At 44.5% G+C, this 18,155-nt stretch overlaps 2 protein-coding genes across 3 annotated transcripts in view; one reads left to right on the top strand and one right to left on the bottom strand.

Moving 5' to 3' along the window:
* LOC8043890 (upstream stimulatory factor 2) overlaps window positions 1–5,660 on the bottom strand; it is a 34,342-nt gene extending 28,682 nt beyond the window's left edge. Inside the window, exon 1 of one of the 2 annotated variants that reach the window (XM_029976751.3) lies at window positions 5,303–5,660. In XM_029976751.3, the coding sequence (XP_029832611.1) occupies window positions 5,303–5,334 (32 nt within the window). In that variant the 5' untranslated portion in view covers window positions 5,335–5,660. The remainder of the gene's footprint in view (window positions 1–5,302) is intronic. The other variant, XM_029976748.4, reaches the window with a different exon arrangement.
* A 24-nt stretch (window positions 5,661–5,684) lies between these two features.
* Window positions 5,685–18,155, top strand: part of LOC8043889 (signal recognition particle receptor subunit alpha) — a 56,693-nt gene continuing 44,222 nt past the window's right edge. Inside the window, exons 1-3 of the mRNA XM_029976765.3 lie at window positions 5,685–6,110; window positions 6,478–6,561; window positions 7,972–8,115. Coding sequence (XP_029832625.2) covers window positions 5,994–6,110; window positions 6,478–6,561; window positions 7,972–8,115 — 345 coding nt within the window. The 5' untranslated portion in view covers window positions 5,685–5,993. The remainder of the gene's footprint in view (window positions 6,111–6,477; window positions 6,562–7,971; window positions 8,116–18,155) is intronic.

Below are 18,155 nucleotides of genomic sequence, written 5' to 3'. Positions count from 1 at the left end.
AAAGTGAGAGACAGCCACAACCACCGCCATCCCGCTGAGCCTCCGACTCCTCTTATGAACGGAAACGAAAGTGGCCTCACAGTGCTGCCGGTGTGTCGAAACTACAGAAACTCAACGTTGTTCACGTTTAGCGAAATAAGAAGTGGGAAAAAATGGCGGTGGGAGAGGATCTGGGAAAGGGTAACAAGAAGTTGGCGCCACCCTAAAGCGGAGCGGAAATATGTAGGCACCCTAGGCCACACCTCCTCAAATGTCTTGGGATTGGTGAGGGCAATGGCACAAAGGATTTTCAAAGGGTAGAAAGAAGTAAGAGTAGGTCTGAGAGATGGAGGTTAAAATGAATGCTAGGATAAGTAGCAACTACGAATTTAACTAAAAAGCACTCAGCATAGTATTAGGGATAATATTTGGCCAAATGGTACAAGCCACTGCCGAATTCAGAAAAAACAGCCACCGTCCATTATTCCACCCGGAGGAAAGTACTTCTCTGTGGAAAGAAGTGCATGCCCTGACCTGTCTACATTGTTTAGACCCCAACTAAACATAACAGAAAATCTATAAAATTTTGTCTGCTTCAGTGCTTAGCCTCATAATGGTCTCTTGGCTACAACAGACAGAAATTTTAGAAGGTCTCCATTATTTCCAATACCACAAATTGCCCAGCAATAACTGAACAAGAATAGGATGCTGTTTGAAATCACTGAGGTACAGATGCTGTTTCAAATCACTGAGGTACAGGCTGGTTGTCGAAAGACAAGTCAAACCAGAGCAACTCGCAGCAGGACAATTCGCTGCATAAAGCACTTTGTCAAAAATTAATGGCAAGATGTCTTGGCCGCTTGGGAGAAGAACGTGTTCGTTCAAGCAAAGGATGAAGAAAGAATAAACAATTAACACTGGGACAACACAACCACATGTTTCAACTAGCAACAGATGATTAAAAACTCCCACAGCGAGTAGCCATCTAAACCCAAAAGAGAAAGGAGGGGAGAGAAGTGGAGAAAAACGCAGAGCAAGTCAGAGAGGTGGGTTTAACTCGGATTTTAGAAATTCAACCTCAGTTTTCGTCAGCAGGAGGGAAGGGTTTGACATGTTTGCTGTGGTCATGGTGAATGACTCTATGATCTCCCTACCGACCCTGCTGTTATGCCTCCCAGGATTTTTGTTTCATCAAAGAGGGGATGACAAAGCAAACACGAACGGGCATGTATGGCTATGGCATGATAAGAATCTGGAGAGGCCTTAGAAACTTCGTTGTGATGTTCCTGAAGTTTGTGATTGGTGCATCTCCCGGTCTGACCTATGTATTGATGGCCGCAGCTCAAGGGAATGAAGTAAACTTTCTTCTCTTTGCATGGACTGAACTTCTTTTCGTGATTAACAGTGCAGCTAAATGGAATTTGGTTGTTGTTCACTTGTTGACAGAGTTGCTTGAGACGCATGCGGCATGAAAAGTTAAACACGAAAAAAAGTTCATTCCATGCAAAGAGAAGAAAGCTTCTTCCATTCCCTCGAGCTCCGGCCATCAATAGATAGGTCAGAACGGCAGATGCACCAATCACAGACTCCAGGAACATCACAAAGAAGTTTCTAAGGCCTCTCCAGATTCTTATCATCCCGTAATCATACATGCCTGTTTGTGTTTGCTTTGTCATCCCCTCTTTGATGAAACAAAAATCCTGGGGGGGGGGGGGGGGGGGGGGGGGCCATAACAGCAGATTCAGCAGGGAGATCATAAAAGTCATTCGCCATGACCACAGTTAACAACAAAGTATCAAACCCTTCCCTCCTGCTGACGAAAACTGAGAAACTGAGGTTGAATTTCTAAAATCTGAGATAAACCCACCTCTCTGACTTGCCTTTGCGTTTTTAGGGGCGAAGCTCCTTAGGGTCTGGCCTTGTCCATCCGGCGTCCGTGCTCACATCGATCTTGCTGGTGCTCGTGCTCGTGTAGGGCAAAAAAAAAAAAAAAATGTTTGTGCAGTTGACAGGATTTGAACCTGTGCGGGGAGACCCCAATGGATTTCTAGTACATCGCCTTAACCACTCGGCCACGAATGCGGGACAAGTAGGGGGCTCTGAGATGTGGTAGTAACTCAAGAGCTGGGGATGTCATGGATGAAACGTTGCATGTAGCCACTCAACGTCTATACAGGAGAGGGCGCTGCGGTCAAATGCGTATATAATCGCGTTAAACTTTGCATGCATCGGCTCAATGTTTATAGACGAGAGGGCGCTGCGGTCAAATGCTCAAATGCGTATATAACCACGTTCTATACCACACATTCTCTTTCTGACATGGATGAAAACGAACGAAAGGCTCGGCATGCTGCCGCTCAGCGTCTACGCAGACAAGCACCACTAGAGCTTTGCTCCAATCAACATCATTCACCACGTGAAGATGCGGTCATTTTTTTTATCTCCCCTTCCCCCCCCCCCCCCCCCCCTTTCCTCTTGGGTTTAGTTGGCTGCTTGCTGTGGGAATTTTTAATTGTCTGTTGCCAGTTGAAAGATGTGGTTGTGTAGTCCCAGTGTTAATTGTTTATTCTTTCTTTATGCCTTGGCTCCCTATTTATTAACCATTATATACTGTTTTGTAAGATATCTTTTTCTGCTCTCTTCAAGTGTATAAAGGTTTGAACATGGCTCTGAAAGTTGACTTGGTTCCATCCTCTTCGTTTCTTAGCATTGATGTTGTCTTGTCCGGTTTCTAAATGAATAAAGTATCTAATGAAGCAAGTTAAGCTTTTTGAGGCTTACGAGAACATGCCCTGAAGACAACTGGACAATTTGATTCTTTGGATGTTTGGACTTATTCAATGCATCAACTGTAAGCGGCTTTTCAGCACAAATGTGCGCCTGCCCGCCCACCTTAATTTCTTTCCCTTTTAAGGTTGCTTTCTTAAGCAGATGTCATTGCTTAGACTCGCTGCTAACCTTGCTTGCTTTTGTAATTTTTTTTTATGGTTTTTGGTGTGAACGTGATTGCTGTGGCAACTGGAGTCCAGATGGCCAGTGTGTATTGCGAGTGTAGCAGCAGTTTAACCAACCTTTAACAGGGGATCCTGTGATCTCTCACATGGGGGAGCCATACACTCAATAAACCCAAAACGATAATAAGAAATGTCTTTCAGAACTTCGACAAACTACCCCACGACGACACCCCATGTGGTCAACCGTCCGTTTTCCAATTAGTCAGCTATAAACTGACTTTCCACGAATGGTCCTACAGCCTTTTCAGGCATAAATAATGACCTGCTTGGGTAGAATTAGAGGGGAAATTCAGAACTTAAAAGAAGAGTGAGCTCTAGCAAAAGCCGATAGACATAGCAAGCAGGTCCATATCACGTGAACGAATGACATTTTAGCGAACAGCGGTCATAGAGCGAAGAGGTTTTAGCGAAAGACGTGTCACTGGGGTGCATCTTAATCCACTCACCCCCCCCCCCCCCCTCCCCCTTTGTTCATGCCCCCTTCGTAGCGACGGTTTGCGGCGGCTATTTACAAAAATTCATTGAAAGAGACCCTTCGATAAAGTTTCTTTCGATGAAAGGCCGGGGGCAGGACTTTGTTCATTAAAACGTCATTCAACCATAGCCAGCCTTTCAGTGACAAATTGTGAAACTTCGTACAAGCTACCAGTCCCAATAAAGGCACCCAACAACAACGTTAGTTTGCTCTAAAAAATATGCTCAGTCCAAAAAGCTTGCATGTTTTAGAGGGCATTAAACTGGTAATCAAACATGAGAGTTTTAACGTGCCCTAAATTGTGCAAAGCTTGTAGATAAAAACATGAGAGGAACACGTCCAATGCTCTTAAACCGTCAGGTTCGATTCGAGAAACTATTCACACTCCAACATAATTTAGTTTGAGTCAAACTTTGCAGGGACTTCACTGCTACGAGCACCTAAACACAAATAGGCATTAACTATTAGTCTGACAATGAACTTAACTCGCAGTGGTACAAGCACAGATTATTACGGGAATCACCACCTCCATCTTAGAAAGGAAAAAAAGAAAATATATATAGACACTTCTTATTAGCTAAATTGGACAAGCTGACCTATTCACACGACTAAAGAAGCCCTCTTTCAAGAACAGCGTAAACACGCAGCAACTGAAGGTCCACAAGCCACAGTACGTGACCTTGGCCAGATTCTTCCCTACCCTTATCACTTTTTTTTTTTTTTTCCAGTTTTGTTTAACGAGCGACAAACGCAGCTCTAGTATTGTCCCACAATCTAAAGAAGAGCTTTGTTCAATGCGATCAGTCAGCTTGCCGTAGGTGAAGAAAGTCCGAGGCAAAGAAACCAGCACGGCTCAAAGAAACAAACACGCGCTTAACACTATATATACTTTATTAAAAAGAAGAAAAAAAAAAAGGGAATTGCAGTGGGCAGATATTTTTTTCCCGGCGCTTGAATACTTTTAGAACAGAGACAAATTTGGACAAATGCAGTAACGCAATTAAAATGTTCAGTTTTCGTGATTTTTTTTTCTTTCTTTTTCTTTTTTAAAAGGTTGAACGCATGTATCGATGCCGGTTCGCCGGAGTTTACCGTTCCCATCTTCAGAACCGCAAAATGTGATCGAGACATCGGGAGAGACTCGATTTTCACTTCCGCCGTTCATTTATTCCACATTGAAGGAAGGAGGGAGCTGCGCCTATGGCGGCGCACAGCCTTTACGCGCAGAGCGGCGACGAATCTCTCTGCTAGCCTACCAAGTAAGAAAAGAAAGAAAGAAAAAAAGAGAACGTGCTTTGGGTTTTGGTATTAAAAAGGTAAGCATAAAAAGAAATATTCGGATCTCAGTTATGACAATGAGAAAGTGGGCCTTACGCTACATAAGCGGCTCAAAAACTATTTTCTTTTTGTTCCCTTTCATTTTCCTCGACCTCCGCTCGGCTAATGACAAGGGTTCATAGTACAACACTAATAGACATTCTCAGTCACACGCATGTGGCAGAAAACAGAATTGGCACAGCTAGGCCGCGCCGCCGCACTTCACGGCGATCCAATCTAACTGGGGCCTTAATTCGCACACGGAAGATCAATAACGTGGCCTATCGAATCTCTCTTCCTCTCATTCTACGAACATATTTTCTACACAGGTTTTCTGCGCGCTGTTTAATGCGACCCGATCGTAGAGGTCTAGAGCGCGACCGCTCACACAATTTGATGATCTCCGCTATCGCCAGCCGCCACAGTTCCAGATTGCAACAGCGCCTGTTGTTGGCCCAAAACGGCGCTTGGCGGTCATTTCTCGGGCGTCCCCCTCCCGTACGAAAAACGGCCCTACCTGCTGTCCAATGCTTGATCCAGCATATCCATGTGGTTAGGATTGAATGTTTTGAATTTGCCAGGAAGCGACTGATCACGGGGCCAAACAACAGGTCATGTGAGCCCAAAACCCAGACATGTGACAAGATGGCGACCTCACGGCGTCTTCCTCACGACGTCCCATACGCGTGTTCATGCGCAGTATCCCTCTCGCGTATAATCGAAACAAAACGTCACCGTTCGAATTAATTAAAGTTGTACGTTCAATAATATTGGCTTATTTGTATAACTTGTGCATATATGTTCACTTGTAGCGACTAACATTGAGAACTATATTCCTGCGCAGTAATTTTACAGAACTCAAAGCACCAACCTATGAACAAACAAAACAAAAATAATCCAGCTCGACTTTCAGGATCTTCGTCGTCACATCCAAATCGCCTTTTTTATTCTAGACTGATTCGTCATGCCTGTCTAACTGTTGAAAAGGCAGGTTAAAATGAACAATTTTAGTTTGAGAACGTTTTCGATATTTGAGGTCACGTTATTACAGTCACGTGACCAAGCCGAGCTACGTCATTTCCTCGAAACACGTTTCTTCTCGGAAGCTTCAGTGTGCTGTGTGCTGTGATAATCGCGCAGTGTCGTCCTGAATTCCCTACGACTCTCATAACGTTTAGTTTTGTACCCTGCCGAGTGCCGCCGCCAACATGTTAGACCTTTTTACGATATTTAGCAAGAGCGGGATCGTGTTGTGGTGCTTTCAGGGCACGACACAGTTGTTTACACCATCCGTGAATGCCCTGATACGCACGGTTATCCTTCAGGTGAGTTCCATATGTTTGACTGGTTAAGGCTCGTTGGGAACAAATACTCACGCAGCGAAGAGCGTACGGCCAACTATAGGCATTTCACGAACGATCAACTTCGAAGTGCCCGTGCGATGACGGCACGCTGAGCTCCGTCCTCATCACCGGTTCAAAAGTAGTTCGCGCATTTCTGACATTTCATGGCTACTACGCCGCGCTGGCATGTTGGGGATTTTCATTGACGCTTGCAGCTATGGGCTGCTTTCTTTTACCACGTCATGCCTCTGGGAGCTTCTTAGCTATCGTACACGATGCATCCGTCCACACGCGCTGCTGCGGATAGTTGGGGGAAGTTGCGGGTTGACATGTCGCAATTGCCTTGCAGGAAAGAGGAGGTAACAACTCGTTCACGCACGAGAACCTCACGCTCAAGTACAAGTTGGACAACGAGTTCGAGCTGGTCTTTGTGGTAAGCACATTTCCACGATCTCGCTCAGCAGCGGACTATTCCAGTTCTAAAGAAGTTGTTAACCAAGTGGCAACACAAGCATTTTTAAAATAAGGGGTGGTACAGATGCAGGATATCTTGCTTTAAAGGAAACAAACAGACGTCTTAGTTCTACCGTCTTCCTTGTGTTTCGTATGAGGCCTTAAGCAAGACCCGTTATGCTCAAGACCTTGTCATCTGAAGTACAAAACCGTCAAACGGAGGACAAAATACTAATAGCGAATTCCAGAGGGGGCACCACCACCGAGCCAGGTTTTCCGCAGTGCAGTCAAAATATGACACGGTGTGCTTGTGGATGGCACGGGTGCCCTTTTCAGTGCAACATGAAAAACCCTCCATGGGTTGTGTCTACTACTGCACCTCCTATGTGATGGCGTGCATACCGAGCAAGGTCAACGTGGATAATGAGATGTGGGGATAATGTATGTCTGTAGCCTGGGCATTATAGTCGGATGTTCAATGGGGAAGCACTGGGGTGCAGCAGTTCTGAGTATGTATGTATTAGACAGTTGTAATAAAAATATTTCAAGCCTTCTTTGGGAATAGTGTGCTATTTTCCTAGAATGGCTGAAAATCAATGGTAATTGCAATTAATGTTTTGACCAGTGCAGATTGTTAGGTGAGTTTGTGCTGGGTATTCGAAAGCATAGTAGCGCTTCTGTTGTCCGGTCTCCTTTGTCCTCGTCTCAAGTGCTACTATGTTTTTTGGGTAACGTTTTGTCGGGAGATTTTTTTACACCATTTCCCATGTTGTATAAACATCTTTGCCAACTCTCAATCGGCTTGGATCTGTCACGATACCGATAGCTTCTAGTAATGTACATTCTAAAACAATTTCCAAGCTAAAACAACCTTTAGCGAGCAGTTATTCAGGGGGCCATCACTTATTTTACACATAGAATGGAAACAGTGCGGAATGAAAGCTGATGTTCTCAGTTCCTTACAAAGAAAGTAGAAGAAAAAAACAAAAAATGTGTCCAATCTGCGAAAAATTTGAAAGGAAAGGTCTATACTTCGTTTCATCTTGATTCATCGTACAGTCGATTCTACGAACCTTTAGCACCAACCAGACAGCGCCAAAAGCGCAATGTCACGATTAATCCTTCTGTGTGTCTGCTACCATCGGCTAACCCTCTCTAGCACAGTGGACAGGTCGTGACCTTGCGCTTTTAGTTTATGTGTTGGTGTGAGTTTTAGTTTTTTCTGTTCTTAGGTTCCTATTGCCTGCCACATGTTCTGGCTTGAGGCAGCGTGGCGAGACAGCGCTACTTTTCAGTATGCTGTTTCAAAGCTTTGTGTATTTTATAATATTAAAACAAAAGAAAAGGGAGGCTGGTTTTATATATATAGCGACGTTTATTCCTGTCCTAGGTGGCCTACCAAAAGGTGCTTCAGCTGTCGTACGTGGACAAGTTCCTCGACGATGTCCACCTCGAGTTCAGGGACAAGTACAAGACCAGCCTGGAGTCCGGGAACTTCTTCAGCAATTTCGTCTTCAGCAAGGAGTTTGAGGCGGTAAGGAACCCACTGCGTTGTGGACGAGCAAAGGGTCTGTCACTTGGAGGGATCACACTCCAACCTTCCGATATGGGTTAGATCGTTGATTCTCAGACTGGGTCCCTGGGAACCCAGCGGTCCCCCAGATTACCTTCGAGGGTTCCCGGAGCTCCCGAATTACCTCAGTCGTTCCCGTTCCTACGTAAAGCATTCACCGGCTCAAGCAGAACCTTTTAAGACCTGAGCCGTCCATACATAGCATAACTATAACATGCGTTTCTGCAAAAGGCTTTCGAAGATTCCTACAACTAGGGTGGGCAAAAAAAAAAGGAACACGGTTTGAGAACATATCGCCAAGTCAGGGTGAACGCTGAGGGTTGCAAAGGACACATTATCAAAATAATGAACCTAAAATTCACCAGTTGAATTTTTTGATTAGTGAAAATGAACATTTGCTTTCAGTTACAAACTTGCTGGGCGTCATTGAAAACCCCCTAAATTGGTCAGTATTAGGACAACTCGAAGCACGGGGGTGCATTAAATTCTCCGCTCGTGCAGCAGGCGCAAGGTCACTGATGCGAAAATGCGGACAATATTCTTATCGTCCGCGTTTACGGTGTCTTTACTCACCGAAGCTAAATTTTGCTTGTCTATCGTGCTGGCCACGTCATCGTCACAACTTCCTAATGATGATGTCGGCAATGTCTCGAAGCTGGAAGTCGCGAGAGAAATGATTAAAATGGTGTTATGGGGGCTGCTGTGATAAGACAGAACCGAGGTCTCATTCTCCCGATGAGATTGCTTGATTTTCATCTCAGCCACGTGCACCTACGCCTTGCCACAATCGCTGCTCGTGTCAAACTTCACCACCTCGCACAGGCGTGTGTGCGCCGAGCTTCACTGCATTGCATTGGTGCGTTAGGAGAAGCGGTTTACACGGGGGAACACCCGTGGGTGAGTGGGATGGGCTTGGAAGTTATGCTCTGTAGGGGTGGGCAAACAGCAGTTGGAATTGAATAGCACTGCGTCGTTCGTAGACTTTAGTGCTGGGGAAATCAACAACACGACACGTGGGCTCTTTTTGCAGTCTTGGAAGCCGAGATGATGCAGCACTACTCGATTCAAACCACCATTTGCCCACCCCTAATGTTGGTACTATTACAGGTCGACTTTCGTTGGTCTTGATTGTAGCGTGGCCTCTAATTTTAAAGAGCAGCGCCGACAAAGGAAAAATAAAAAATAAATGCGGACCTATGCTTGAATAAGTAGACAAGGCACGCGCGGCATTAAAGGGATACTGAACCGAAATTTGGATTTCGCAAAATAAGGCTTCAGAAGCATTGGAACGGGACACTACAAGCTCCAAAACCTCACTCAAACGGATGGCCATATTTTTGGAAAAAAAGGGCTCTATCGAGCAAGGACTGTGACGTCACAATCATCCTGGAACATTTGGGAATGGGGGAAGCGGCATTGCTCTTCTCCCCTCTTCGGTTCACCAGCTGGACGGGACAAAGCGAGGAGGTGAGGAAATGAGAATTGTGACGTCGCGTACCGTCAGCCATTTTCAGTCGCGCATTTCTTTTCCATAAATATGGCCATCCATTAGAGATATTGTTGTACAAGTGGTGTTTTGGGTTCTGCAGCGTCCCGCTTATCGCTCTAGCCTTGTTGAGTCTGCTTAAAAGTTTGGTTCAGTTTGTTTCCCTTTAAAGAGGCCCTCCGGAGCTTTCTGTGATCGTCTGTTTATGCTGTTATATCGCATAGTAGGTCCAAGTTAATATGTATACAAAGTTTTAGATTACAAAACTGTTTATTAAGCAGATGGCATAAGAAATATATCGGGACTATTTTCTCTTGGAAGACAATCCCCCATTCCCTGCCCATCGCTAAAACTTGACCAATGGAAATGTTGCATCTCGCGGTGAATGCGAACGTTATTATTGTAACACTTTTTAAGCTTGTTGTAAATTAGAGCTCGAGAAAAACGTAAACTGATGGTGATACGGGAAACGTAGTCCGCAATTATCGCTCCAAAACCAGCGAACTATGTTTTCTCCCCGCAAGTGTGTTGCTAGGGGGTGATGCGTCGGCGCGTCGGCTCGTCTGCTTCCCAGGGCGTCCGCAGGCGTGCGTTTGCGGGACACGTGGTCCTTCTTCCCGTGGATTCAGACTCCGAAGCCAGCTTTGCGATCTTCCACGTCAACAACTCAAACTTTTCCTTCTCATCTGTGGAATGCGACTGCGTATTGCAGTAGCAGTGCGACGGTGCGGTGCGACGAATGACGACTGTCGAGCACAAAGTCCGGGCAGTCCGGGCCCCTTGACGACGGTTCGTGCGTGTTCGAGAGATTCCTCCGCGGGTCGGCGGTCGGCCGCATTGGTGATGCGAAGTGACGCCAGAATCCTTCGCTTGCTATTGGCTGACGCGTAAAGAGATGCCCCTCCCGTTTTCCGGGGTCATCTCAGAAAGGGGGGGCGTGCCGGGTACTTTGATAGCAATTTTAATAGGGAAATCCGCCGCGTTTGACCGTAATTTTATGCTTTTGAGGATCCTGAGGGCCTGTAGATGAGTTACCGCCATAAATAGACCATCGCAGAACGCTCCGGAGGGCCCCTTTAAGAGATACTGGTCTTTAACTTTTTCTTTTTAACTTTTCCTTCATTGTGCTGAAATTTAGTATAGTGATGTATTTCTCAGTGGTGATTTCAAATATGCAATTAGTTTTCAGATAGCTTTATTAGATGCTGAGTTATCAACAAATTTGTAATTTTAATGAGGTCCTTCTTACATTGTGAAGCATAAAATTTTTTAGAATATATCAGAAATTGTCATAGAATTGCATTCACAAAGACATGTTTTGTGCGGTGTATTTTAAACCTGATTTAATGATCTTGGTTAAAAACATTTGCAATTAAGTTGGACAAAATGGGAGGCTATATCTTTTTTAGACTAATTAATTTAAATTATTGTATGAGATAAAAAGATACAAAAATGGCATCACCGCACAAAGTATCTCTTGGTGAATGTAATTCTATAAATCTTTACAAATTTATTGATAACTCAGAATCTAGTAAAGCTATCTGATAACTCACTCTGCAGGCTCTAAGCATCCTAGAGATCTTTGAAGGGACACTGACAGGGTATTTATGCTCGCCGAGGTTTTTGGTTGTACATGACATAGGCTCAACGCGGCTCAAAATTCGGTTTCTTTCCCCCCGAAAATCGTTGATCGAGAACTGGCTGGTTTGAGTCGCGCTCAATCTCTTTTCCGTGGTCACGGGCCGTTTTCTAAGGTTCAGACATGACCGCCAAATTTAATCAAAGTTGTGGGTCATTAAAGGCACACAGTCAATATTAGAAAAAAAAAAAAAAATATGAAACCCATTTTTTGTGGCTTCCAAAAATTGCAAATATGTTAATTGAAAAAAAAAAAAAAGAAAAAAAGGTTGCACAGAAAACCAGAAGCATTTTGTGTGTTTACTGAACAGTTCACTGCATAATTCTCAACATTGCATCGTTTCGCATATCGTGGGACTAGCAGATGGCAGCGTACGACGGGCGTGGGACCTCTACTTTAGAACTGTCATTCCTGTCCACTTCTCCGTGCGGTGTGGGGTTTCGGTTTCAGTTTCGAGCAGTTGCGTTTTTTGGCTTTATTAAAAAAATATGACTCTGTAGCAAAATATTAATTTGGTAGTATTCCGACACCATGTTAGCTGTGTTTGAGACGTTCGTCGTGTTTCTTCCACCCAGTCTCAGGTGGTCTAAAAAAATGGTAAACTTACACCAGCTCGCCTGCGCCCTAACTGTTTTTTCATTAACCATAATAAATCGCCTAACAAGAAAGGAAAAAAAAAAAAAAAAATTTGGGGGGTGTCATGTTTTTTTTAAATCATGGCGATGCGCGGCCGATTTCCCCCTTAACAAAGCAATCACCTTAACAAAGCAATCAAAGATTGAATACACCAAGGTCATGGCAAAGAATGGGAGGAGCCTTTCCCAAAACCAGAACCACTGTCAGCCAGTAGCAAGCGGAAGATCTTCGCATCTCCGACCGGCGGACCTGCGGAGTGATATCTCGAATGCGCACTGCTCGTTGTCTGGATAGCCCAGACTTTGGATGCCCAGACAACGTCTATTATCATCGTAGTCATCGTGGATGATGATGGATCGCAAAGCGCGCTTGAAATTCACCTGCGTCGCTGACGGAATCTGCGCGAGGAAGTCCGATGCGATGAGTCATTCCAGAGAGTGTGCGCTCGAAAGCGGACGAACGGACACATCCCTTCTGCAAAAGACGAAAAAAAAAAAAAAAAAATTGGAGATGGTTATTGCAGTATTACGTTCCCTCTCTACGAAAAGTTGAAACTTTCTTCATACTCTCCTTGGCTCTTATCATTTACAAAGGCATACGCATTTTATAAGAATAGTGTCTGCAATTTTCACAAAATGTAGCGTTTTCATTGGGCGCGTTCAGTAGCGCCTCCTTGCCTCCGAACGGAGTGCCTCGAGTTGGAGTCATGGGAGCGCCTACTGAACGGCAAAAAAACCCGCGGCTCCAAACCTGCTTCTACGCAACTTCCGCTTCCTCCCCTGCGCCAGACGGTCTCCGAATAAAGTGGAAGCAGACGATGGTGAGCACGATCGCTTTTATTTGACCCCGGTATTGAAGAAGTCTTTACAAGGTCGTTGAAGAAAAAGCGAATGATTGTACACATCAGCGCTGCTGTTCGAAGCGATGCAACGCAATCGAGCTCTTCGCTTGGCGGTGCAAAGGCAGCTACTGTTGTAAAAGCCGACAAAAAACGTCGTCAGCACACGCAAAATACAGAGCTCAGCGAATCTACCCCGCCGGTTGCGATATTTTATACGGCCATAAGTTTGTTCTGCCCTTCGTAACGAACTTCCTATAAAATGTATTCGTATACACACGGGAACTTCGGCCGCGCTCGCCGATCAAGGTTTGGTCGGCCGAAGACAGCCTCGGCCAACGTGCACTCCGATTTAGCTACGCAAACAAAACATTAATCGGTATCATGCTCTGCGTGAGTGTCCAACCGGCTTCCAAAGTCGCGTTCATACCCTGTTTTGTTCCGTTGAGCGCGGACAGGACTATCGTCAATATTACAGAGTTTCCGTGCAACGGTGATCAAGGCACAGCGTCAAATGAACGTTTGCATTGTTCATTAGCATAATCAAACCAAACAAAATATGGTCCAATGCATTTTGCAAAAGAGCCTTACCTGAAAACGATATTCGAACGTGTTATTCGTTGAACGCGACAGAACCGAAGCAGCTTATCCCGCCATATTGTTTCTTTTTTCCTCTTTTAGCGCCGGAAATCGTCACCAGTCAGGAAATGACGTCATTTTAGCTCCTTTGACTCTACGTGCACCGTCTCTGGACTCGGTGCTTCGGAGCTTGACTCCGAAGCCCCGGAGTTACGTGCACCGGAAGTGACTTTTGGCCATCCAGTGGAAGGAGTCAGTGACTCCTTGACTCCGGGGCCGCTACTGAACGCGCCAATTGGTCACATGTTGCCGGAACCATGCTCCTGCCATTCTCTGCGTTGACCTCGGTGTACTCAATCTTTGATTGCTTTTTTAATGGGGAAATCGTCCGCGCATTGTCGTGATTTAAAGATTTCTAGGATGCTTAGAGACTTCAGAGTGAGTTATCACCATAATTAGGCAATCTCAGAAACCTTTTTAGGGCACTGTTAAGGGCCCCAAACTCAGACTCAACGCTGCAGCTCCAATGCCGCTGACCGTCGCGGAATTAGGAGTTTCACTTTTAATGCTTAACTTTAATTTTTGGTAATATTTAAGGGGGGGGGGGGGGGGGAGGGGGGGAGTCGCAGTTTATGTTATTAGCAATGCTGCTTGTTGGGCATGTTGGTGCTGAAACTTTGAGAACATGGTAGCATCATAGTTAATGTAGCCGGTCAGTATCGTAGCAATTGATCTGGCAGACAAAGAGATGGTAGTAATAGATCTGGCGGACGAAGAGACCCAGTTCTTGCGAACAGCAGCAGGGCAGGGTATTGGTTGAGTGATGCAGTGACGCAGAGTATTTACACCCATGTTTCTCTGCATAATAAACAGTTGAGGTTAGCGCATTGGGCTGTCCTGCTCTCCCTTCTTGTTCGTGTCTAAAAGCATTACCATGTTCTCAAAGTTATGGTATTATATACTTGAGTTTTGTGGGTTCATAAATCTTGGTTAAACACATTTTTATTCACTGACTTCTTAGCAGATATACTAGTTTTTCAGGACTTTTATGCAAGTGATATTTACTGGCTGTATTAACTATAAGCTTAAGAGAGGAATTGGGAGACACTTCATCTCAACTGAAGCATCTTTGCTACAATTATTTTTCAACCATTTTTTTTTCTTAATCCCCATTGTAAACGGAGCTTACTTGACCCGAGTTTTATTTCTAAAGAGTTTCGTGTGCCATGTGCTTTTTATGATTATTTATATGTGTTATTATAATATATTTCAATTTCAAAGATGAACCCCCAAAGCCTTATCATCAAATATTGGCTCATTTAGCAATCCAATTATTTAGTTTTGAAGTGATGTGGTGACACCGTGTTGGGACATGCTCCAAAAGGGTCAATGACTGCTTCTAACGGACATTTTGCCTGCTACAAAATGTGCAACAAAAAGTCAAACCCTGCTTTCATCACTGTGATTGGAACCATGCATTTGTTTACTAATTAACAAGTCAATTCATACAATTTTGGTAATTATTTTGCTAGTTAGTATGTTCTTTGCAATCTCTGATGTCCACCCTGGCTGGCACTATGTTCCCGAAAAGTGTTTTTTTTTTCTCTCAAAACAGCATGTTGTTAGGGATCTCTGAAAGTCTTTGCAGAAACAGCCGTTATATTTCAAACGACGTCTAGTATGCCCATTATTGTTTACAATGTCTGTAGCTTCCTGGACTACTTCATTGCATCAATGCCAAGACCAGAGGGGTTCCTTGGCGATCTAGGCACTGTTCTTTGAGGTCTAAAAGTTTGAGAACCTTTTTGCTAGACGATGCTTTGAGCTAGGCCTGGGAGATGAAGAAAGTGAGGACTGCACATGTGAGTTTCGAAAGAAGGCATTGAGCAAGATTGAGTTGCCGGTTAGGTCGCTTCTCTTTTCCAGACCGAACAAAAATCTCCTGCATCTGAGGTCGCAAGCGTGTTCTGTAAAAGCTTTCCTTTCGAAGCCAGCCCGAAGGGGGACTGGGTGGTTTGCTTAAAAGTTTGGTTAGCTGGAATGTCACAGATGCTATGTTTGGTCTCGAAAGTAATGAAAGAAAGCAACCGTGCAGCGGCTGAGCATCCCTGGTGTATTTCCAAAATGCCATAAGGATGCTCTGTTCACGGGGAGGGGGGGAGGTTAGACGAACAGATTTTGACATTATTCCTTTGCTGAGTTTAATGAAAGCCAACTCATTCAGAGTGCTGAGCGAGCCGAGTGTCCTCCAGCGAGATTGGTGGAAGTTGGATTCCAGACACCTCTTGCCAAACCTGTGTGGACGGGGCTTAATTCTGTGTGGGCAGACAATACTTGAACGGTAACCTCATTGTCCTTTTTGGATTTCAAGGTGGGAACTCCTTGCGCTTTAGCAGTTTTATTCGGATCGGGGAGATTCCAATAAAACTGACTGTGCAAATTTATTGTATCTCAAATCACTTTTAGCAGTCCCTCTGGAATTGTGCGAAGCATGATTTTGACTTTGGTCATGGTCAAACGCTAAGGAAGTAGCTCGGGGTGTGCGAATATTAAACATTTCGAATATGAATAAAATGTGAATAGTTAGCTTCAAATATCGAATAGTTGGAAGCAGATGCTCCTATTTGCATTTTTTTCATTCATATATTGGATCACCAGACTTCTGTTGACGAGAATGATGCATCTAGAGCTTGCGTCCTTTTTTCTGGAAGGGGCTTGGTATGGCACGCTCAGTCCATCAGCGTTGGTTGATTTTTTTTTTTGTGCACCAGCAGTAATCCTGACGCTCTTTCATGAGCGCTGCGTGCAGTTTCAGATGGTTGACAAGGGCATTGTGGCACCTGCTGGCCTTTGTAGTGTTGGGTTGGTTGTCCTCTGCCCCAACGATGCCATCGCCCTTGCAAAGTATTTTTAAACGGTGCTCCTCCCTCTTTGTTTGGCCGCCACTTCCCCGTCGTTTCCTCGCTTCGCAGACGGCTCACCAAAGTCACTTCCGTCTGTCATACTAGAATTGGGCGAGGCAGCGCTACACTGGATGCCCAACACTGCGATATTGAAATCAGTTGAATCACGGGTTAGGGAGGAATGCTAGAGCCATATGCTATTACCACCACATTGCCGAACGGTTGGCCCAAAGGCGGATCCCAGGCCGTCTAATTGGCTATGCGGTAGCAGTTTCGATGAGCTTCGTTCTTAGAAACCGTAGCAGACGGAACTTGCGCTTTAGAATATGTTCTTGATTGTTTGGTTTGTTTCAAATATCTGTATCATTTCAAGTATTTGAAAATTACCGAAGGTTCAGTTTACGAATCAAATATGAATAATAATCTATAATATTCTATTCGTGTAGGAAATTTCGAATATTCTCCCACCCCCCCTAGAAGTAACCAAATTGAGGGGTGACACTACCCAAAAAAGTGAATCCATAAACCGCTTGTCCGATTTAAAAGCCGTTTACAGGGCTTGTTTCTGTTGATGTTGAGAAGATTTCTGTCAAATTTTGTTAACCTGGGTGAAGTACAAAAAAATTGCAAAAGTTCAAAGATGAAAGTGGGCGTATCTGCATAGGAAAACTATCGTTTTGAAATTACTTGTAAATTTTGCAATTTCTTGTGTTATATTGCTTTGGGACAGTTCATAGCAGATAACTATGGAGCTATATTTCTATATCATACCATCTTTTATAACAAAAAAGTCACATATACACAAATACTGTTTTTTAGATTTCCATCCTTTGTCCAAAATTTTAGTTCTTGAGCATGAAAAATGACAAAAATAAAAAAAATACAAGCTCATAGTTATCTTCTTCTTAAAATTTCACCCCAGAAAAACTCGTAACAATTTATCCAAGTTACGTCAAACAAAACAATAGTTTTCCTGAAGTGAAATTTATGCCAAAAAGTGGAATGGAGAAAAATGCATTCAAAGTGCTCCAACATCTAACTTTTCTTCACCATCGGTGGATGAAAAATAATTTAATTGACTATGCAGTGTGAACTAATGAAACTTTCTGAGAATACTCTCTAGATGTTGGTGGATGTAAATATGACAATTTCCAATATAAACTTTTTTGTTTAGAAATTGTTTTTTTCTGGGTAGTGTCCCCCTGAAGATGTCTTTGAAAGGGTCAAACGGGACGCAGACATTCCGCCTTGATTTTAATGCGGACCGCTCTGGACATCACGCCGACGAAAACCACCATAGTCGCTGGCGGGGTGAGAGCTGCAGGAGGGAGCGCAAGTTGTCCCGCCCCCAACGAGAACTTCCTGCCTTTGGTAACGCCCTGGCGTCTCTCGAGCCCCGTCGGTATCTCCTTTTCAGCAGCCATAGCAGGGCTCGGTGCTATTGGGACCAGATGCTCTGGCCGTGTTTGCTTCTGGCAAGGAGACGAGTCGTGGGAGAGTTTTCAGTCATATCCAGACTACTTGCATCTACATTGCAACTTTGAGGACGCCACTAAAGGTCTATGCACACTATGCATGTTGTTGACAAATGTCTTACCGCGAAGCTAGGTTTCAGGAAACAAGATTCTCTGTTTGAACGCCACTGACAAAGTGGTGCGCCTCCGAAAAAAAATGGCGCGTGCTCGTCGCTTTTGGAGCAACCTTTTGGTGAAACCTCACCGAGGCCTGTCAATCACCTGAAGGAGAGACGCAGACGCTGCTAATGGCTTCTCAACTTCGCTATGACGTCTGACCTTCGAGGCGTAGTGAGCTTTTGGAGGAGTCTGATTTTTGGCCGATTCCGTATTTGAGCCAAAGCCGAAAAGAAAAACAAACATGGTGGCGAGCGACAAGCGGGGGAGCGGTGCATACGGGCGGTAT

This window comes from Ixodes scapularis, unplaced genomic scaffold, assembly GCF_016920785.2.
Source record: "Ixodes scapularis isolate PalLabHiFi unplaced genomic scaffold, ASM1692078v2 PGA_scaffold0__279_contigs__length_252992795, whole genome shotgun sequence".
In the NCBI taxonomy this organism is placed as follows: Eukaryota; Metazoa; Arthropoda; class Arachnida; order Ixodida; family Ixodidae; genus Ixodes; species Ixodes scapularis.
The sequence above is the reverse complement of the archived record's forward strand: the minus strand, read 5'-3'. Positions and strand labels throughout refer to the sequence as shown.